Source organism: Geospiza fortis, unplaced genomic scaffold, assembly GCF_000277835.1.
Source record: "Geospiza fortis unplaced genomic scaffold, GeoFor_1.0 scaffold317, whole genome shotgun sequence".
Classification (NCBI taxonomy): Eukaryota; Metazoa; Chordata; class Aves; order Passeriformes; family Thraupidae; genus Geospiza; species Geospiza fortis.
The window spans coordinates 2,108,214-2,113,794 of NW_005054398.1; the positions used below are offsets into that span (position 1 = coordinate 2,108,214).

General features: G+C 62.3%; 2 protein-coding genes across 4 annotated transcripts; one reads left to right on the top strand and one right to left on the bottom strand.

Annotated features, from left to right (window-relative positions):
* The first annotated feature begins 190 nt into the window (after positions 1 to 190).
* On the top strand, positions 191 to 1,559 carry PPIB (peptidylprolyl isomerase B). Its single transcript, XM_005425887.2, has 4 exons — positions 191 to 349; positions 484 to 577; positions 948 to 1,132; positions 1,232 to 1,559. The coding sequence occupies exons 1-4, from the start codon at positions 329 to 331 to the stop codon at positions 1,352 to 1,354; spliced, it is 423 nt and encodes a 140-aa protein (XP_005425944.1). The 5' UTR covers positions 191 to 328; the 3' UTR covers positions 1,355 to 1,559.
* A 186-nt stretch (positions 1,560 to 1,745) lies between these two features.
* On the bottom strand, positions 1,746 to 2,934 carry SNX22 (sorting nexin 22). 3 transcript variants are annotated; one of them, XM_031061038.1, is made up of 5 exons: positions 2,834 to 2,934; positions 2,642 to 2,746; positions 2,483 to 2,536; positions 2,236 to 2,312; positions 1,746 to 2,106 (listed from the first exon to the last, which is right to left on the bottom strand). In XM_031061038.1, the coding sequence occupies exons 1-5, from the start codon at positions 2,921 to 2,923 to the stop codon at positions 1,953 to 1,955; spliced, it is 480 nt and encodes a 159-aa protein (XP_030916898.1). In that variant the 5' UTR covers positions 2,924 to 2,934; the 3' UTR covers positions 1,746 to 1,952. The 3 variants fall into 3 exon arrangements, with proteins under 3 accessions (XP_030916898.1, XP_030916901.1, XP_030916899.1); XM_031061041.1 differs by having other exon boundaries at positions 2,236 to 2,309; positions 2,442 to 2,536; XM_031061039.1 differs by having other exon boundaries at positions 2,442 to 2,536.
* Positions 2,935 to 5,581: the final 2,647 nt, after the last annotated feature.

The window sequence follows — 5,581 nt, forward strand, 5'->3', positions numbered from 1 at the left end:
CCTGGGGAGATCTTGGCCCAGCTCTGGGGAAGCTGAGGGGGGCCCGGGCTGACGGCCTGGGCTGGGGGCTCCTGCTGGGGGGGATGTAGCCAGGGCTGTGGGGCAGCAACCAACCTCCCCTAGTGAGGGTTTGGGCCTGGTTGGAGTTGGTGAGTTGGACTTTCGGGGGTGGGTTGGCCCAGCAAGGTGAGTCTGGCTCCCCTGATCCCCCCTAACCTTCCTCCGCCGCCCCAAGGTGTTTTTCGACCTGCGGATCGGTGAGGAGGATGCAGGCCGTGTCGTCATCGGGCTCTTCGGCAAGACAGTGCCCAAGACGGTGGAGAACTTCATGGCCTTGGCCACCGGAGAGGTGAGGGGCCCGTGGCACCCTGGGCCTCACCTGCCCCTGCTCGGGTCCTGCTCGGTGCCCTGGGGCAGCGCTGGGGCCATGGAGCTCTGGTCTGTCCCTTTGCCTCACTCCATGTTCTCCCCCCACACCCCCAGAAAGGATTTGGCTTCAAGGGCAGCAAGTTCCACCGTGTGATCAAGGACTTCATGATCCAGGGCGGAGACTTCACCCGTGGTGATGGCACTGGAGGTAACTTGGCGGATCCAAGCCACTGTCTTGGAGTGAGACAGCAGCCACAATTCCAACCACGGCAGGGCTGTCCCTGGCACCAGTGTAGAGCTGGAGTGTGGTGGAATCAAGTGGGCATGGAGCTCACAAAGACATGGGGTGACTGGGAGCCTCCTGCCCCATTCCCTTGGCACGACACCCCTGCCCACCCCCTGGGGTGTCCAGCTCCCTGCAGCAGCCCATGGCTCGTGCATCCCTGTGGCATCAGTGCTAGTCCCTGCTCTGGAATTGCTCATTCCCCCACCCACCTCGTGTTGGAGCTACCACCAACCATCACCCCTACCTGACATATTCCATGAAACCACTGTGGCCTTTTTGTCCCCCCCTTTAGGAAAAAGCATCTACGGGGACCGTTTCCCTGACGAGAACTTCAAGCTGAAGCATTACGGGCCGGGCTGGGTGAGCATGGCCAACGCTGGCAAGGACACCAACGGCTCCCAGTTCTTCATCACCACCGTGAAGACGCCGTGGCTGGACGGGAAGCACGTGGTGTTCGGCAAAGTGCTGGAGGGAATGGTGAGGCACGGGAGGAGAGGGAGAGGGGTCGGTGCTCTGGGAAGGGCCTGGCCGAGCTGGGCCAGCCCAATGTCCCACTGTCCCACTGTGCTCCACCAGGACGTGGTGAGGAAGGTGGAGAGCACAAAGACAGACAGCCGGGACAAGCCCCTCAAGGACGTCACCATCGTCGACTGTGGCACCATCGAGGTGGAGAAGCCTTTTGCCATCGCCAAGGAGTGACGGGACCAGGCCCTGCCAGGCTCTGAGGGGCTGTGGGACGGGGCTGCTGTGCTTCCCCTGCCCTGGGGCCACCGGGTCCCGCTGTGCCCCAGTGCCAGCCCCTCTCCCTGCTGCCTCCAGCCAGTGGGACAGGGCACAGGCTGCTCTTCCATCACTTTTGTAAGGAGCACATGCACCAATAAATGTGACCAAGGTGTTTTTTAAAGAGCTGCCTCTCTCCTGCCTTTGGAGGGGTGCAGATCACTCTGCATCCCTCAGCCAGATGCACCCCTCAACCTTCCAGCCCCCCTTCCAACCACCTTCTTTTTTTATCATCTCATCCAGCTGGGAGCAGTGCCACAGTTGGCCCTGAGTTTGCTTTGGAGAATTCCACAGCACAGCACTTTGCCAGTCAGTCAAATCCAACAGATTTATTGCACCAAAGCCTGGATGCAGAGAGGTTTTCCAGCACCAGTCAGCATCCAAAGGCTCAGACTGCGAGCCCACAACAGCAGGGGGAAGGCAGAGCTCCTGCTCTGCCAACAAAGGCCCTTTGCATGGTGGTGGGAGAGCAGTTCCCAACATCCCTTCAGCTTCTCCCAGCAGGAAGGAGTGAGGTTCACCACAAGGATCCTTTCTCTCCCCACTGCATCCCTGGGTGCTGCGTGGAACTCCTCATTCCAGAGGCTGGGGGTGCTGCCAGGCCGGGACATGGCTCAGGGGGAGGTAGAGGCCCTGCAGGACCCCGCTGAGGACGGCGTTGGGGAGCAGCTCTGCGGGGAAATGGGGGTGCTGGAACAGCTGGGTCCCTCCTGGGCCCCAGTGAAGGAGAAGCACCTTTGTAGGGCCCAGAGGAGCTTCTGGCAGGTTTTGGAGCCCTGCTCCATGGCCCTGCACCTTACCGGGGCCGTGTGGCCGCACGTAAGGATCCGAGCAGAAGCCGACAATGGGGCGCTGGGGGGGCAGGAGTCTGGTGCTGCTGTGGGAGAGGGGACACCAGTCCTCAGCCTGTCACCACCATCCCCACCCCCAGGTACTCGTTAGAGTGCCTAACAAAGGGCAGGGCTGTGTGGGATAACCCTGGTGCCAGCAGAACTCATCTACTCACGGGGGGCTACTGCCCTTGGGGCTCTGCTGGCACCACCGCACCTTCAGGAAGTCCAGGATGTCCTGGGGCAGCTCCTCGTTGTGGTACAGCACACCCTGCAATGCTCCAGGGGGTCAGCACCCCAATAAACCCCTCCCAAGCCCACTACCGTGTGTTCCTCACCCCTAAACCCCAGCCTGAACCTGCCACGTACGCCTCACCTGCAGGTAAAGCTCCAGGGCCTGCCGGCGCTGCTCCAGCGCTTTGGGCATCCAGTTGGGGACATGGCGTGGGGGGAAGTCGGGCACCTTGCAGCTCTTCTTGATCTGAGGAAGGTGTGGGGGGATCAGGGCAGGCCAGAGAGGGTGAGGCCAGGCCTCCCACGTCCTCTCCTGCAGAGCTGGGGCTCTCACCCGCTTGTGCAGCGCCTGGAACTCGCTGTAGCGCTTGGTCACCGTGTGCCGCCGGCCATTGCACAGCACCTCCACCCGGAACACCTGCATGAGACAGACAGACAGCGCGCTCCTCGGCAGCCCAGCCTCACCATGCTCATTGTTCTGTCTTCATCACCCTCACCATCCCTCATCATCCTCACCATGCTCATTGTTCTCACCATCTTCATCACCCTCACCATCCCTCATCATCCTCACCATGCTCATTGTTCTCACCATCTTCATCACCCTCACCATCCCTCATCATCCTCATCATCTTCATCAGCTCCAGCCTCGTCATCTTCAGCACTCTCAGCATCCTCACCATTCTCATCAGCCCCAGCCTCACCATCCTCGTTGTTCTCACCATCTTCATCACCTTCATCATCCCTTGTCATCCTCATCAGCTCCAGCCTCATCATCTTCAGCATTCTCAGCATCGTCATCATCCTCATCAGCCCCAGCCTCGTCGTTCTCACCATCTTCATCACCCTCACTATCCCTCATCATCCTCATCATGCTCATTGTTCTCACTGTCTTCATCACCCTCACCATCCCTCATCATCCTTGTCAGCCTCAGCCTCACCGTCCTCGTTGTTCTGTCTTCATCACCCTCACCATCCCTCATCATCCTCATCAGCTCCAGCCTTATCATCTTCACCTTTCTCATCATCCTCACCATTCTCATCAGCCCCAGCCTCAGCACCCTCACCATCCTCATTATCCCCATCACACTCACCAGCCTCCCAGGGGAGGTAGGGGCCCCTAACTCACACACCTGTGGAGAGCACCTGGGACACTCCACCTCCACTTCTCTAGGACAGGCAGAGACCCCCAACCTCCAGGGCAGACCCCAGCACCCCCATGGCCAATAGGGGCCCCATGGGACCAGGCAGGACCCCCACAAGCAGATGGGACACAGCAAGGTGTGACATCCCAACCCTCACCAAACCCCACCAGACAGGGATCCTGGGGCTGGCAGGGACCCCCAACACCTTGGGGTGTGCAGGGACACCAGGAAGGGACACGTGGGGACATCAAACCAATGGGACAGAGGGAGACAACCCGTCTTTCCCAAAGGCAGGTCAGGTCCCCTACCTAGCGATAGTCATGGATCTCCATCCTCCTGGGGAAGGCAGGAGAATCCCTTCTTTCCCCCACGCCAAGGGGTTTCCCCCAGCTCCACTCCCCAGGGCCAGAGGGGATCCCCCAGGCCAGGGACAGCCCCTGATTTCAAGGGTGGGCCCCTGAGGACAGACAGACATCTCCATCCCACAGGGACCTCCCAGGCCAAGTTAGAAGGGCAGAGGACCCACCTCAGACCCACCTCAGAAAGGAACCCTATGGGGACCTCTGCCCAGCACCCCCTGGGCCAGGGACCCCCATCCCCTCCCCTTCAAGGGCTTTGTGTCCCCCTTCCCAGAAAGGGATCCATGAGGACAGCTGGGGACCTCTCCTCCTCTGGGCAATGGTCCCATCTGCCCCTCTCTCCCCCTGCCTCCTCACTCACTGCATAGCTGGGACCCCTGGGAGGAGGTAAAGGCTGCTGGGACCCCCCCCCCGAGCACTTGGAGCATGTGGGGACACCCCGGTGGCACATTAAGAGCCCCACACCCTCCACCACCCAGGGCAAGCAGGCACCCTCAGGCCCAGGGCAGAGGGGGCACCCAGAGACAGACAGACAGACAGACAGACAGACAGACAGGGACCCCAACACCCTGGCCGGGGGGAGTTCCCCAGTTACACCTGGGACCCTCAGTCCCTGACTCACACGGAGAAACCCTCCCGGGCAGGTGGGGACCCCATGGGAGCGACAAGATCCCCAGAACAAGACCCTGGGGTGGGCAGGAAGAGCCTCCAACCCCTGGGGCAAGTGGAGGCACCCCTGGGGACAAGGCAGGACCCTGCACCCCTGGGGAAGCTGCGGGACAGACAGACACACTCCCGACTTCCAGGGCAGAAGGTGCCCCCAGCAGGGCCCCAGGGCAGGCAGAGACCCCCGGGGCAGGCGGGCACCACCCAGGGGCACTTGAGGACCTGCAACCCTTGAGGCTGGGACACTTCAGAGTGGCCTGGGGGAACGAGGGGACCTCCAGTCCCAGAGCAGGGGGGGCATCCCAGGGAAAGAAGGGAACCCCCGGCCAGGGGGGCTACAGGGACCTCTCCCCTTTCAAAGGTGAAGGGTCTGTGCTGCCCCGGCTGGGACCCTGCAGGGACAGGCAGAGGCCTCCAGCCCCTCCCTCCTCCCCAGGCCAAAATAATCTCACCTTGCCCACGTCCCCCATCCCCTCCTTCAGGGGCAAAGGGTCCCCATCGGCAGCGACCCCTGTGGGATCTCCGCCCGGACCCCCGGGTCAGGGCTCCCGCTGTGGCTGCCGGGGACGCTCCGAGCCCGGGGACAGAGGGCAGCGCTCGGCGACGAACAGGACCCGGGGGAGGTGGGACAGGAGAGCCCTCCAGCCCCTGGGTTAGGGTGGAAGCACGGCCGGGCAGGGAGAGCCCTGGGCAGAGGCAGAAACCTGCAAACCCCGCAGCCAGCGGGGACAGCGGGGACAGCGGCACGCAGGATCCCGCAGCCCCGGAGCAGGGGCACCCCCGGGAGCAGAGGGCACCCCCTTTCAAAGGCAGGGGTTCTGTGTCTGCCACCGGGACACACAGCGACCTCCATTCCCAGGGCACGTGAAAGACTCCCGGGGCAGAGAGCGACAAATCCCCCCGGGAGCAGCGGGG

Bases quoted from the DNA above. Each gene is read 5' to 3' on its own strand.
- PPIB (XM_005425887.2), top strand. From the start codon at position 329: ATGGCCTTGGCCACCGGAGAG. The intron at 578-947 runs GTAACTTGGCGG...CCCCCCCTTTAG, and splicing joins CCGTGGTGATGGCACTGGAG to GAAAAAGCATCTACGGGGAC. The intron at 1,133-1,231 runs GTGAGGCACGGG...GTGCTCCACCAG, and splicing joins GCAAAGTGCTGGAGGGAATG to GACGTGGTGAGGAAGGTGGA.
- SNX22 (XM_031061038.1), bottom strand. From the start codon at position 2,923: ATGCAGGTGTTCCGGGTGGAGGTGCTGTGCAATGGCCGGCGGCACACG. The intron at 2,747-2,833 runs GTGAGAGCCCCA...CACCTTCCTCAG, and splicing joins TCCAGGCGCTGCACAAGCGG to ATCAAGAAGAGCTGCAAGGT. The intron at 2,313-2,482 runs GTGCGGTGGTGC...CCTCTCCCACAG, and splicing joins ACATCCTGGACTTCCTGAAG to CAGCACCAGACTCCTGCCCC.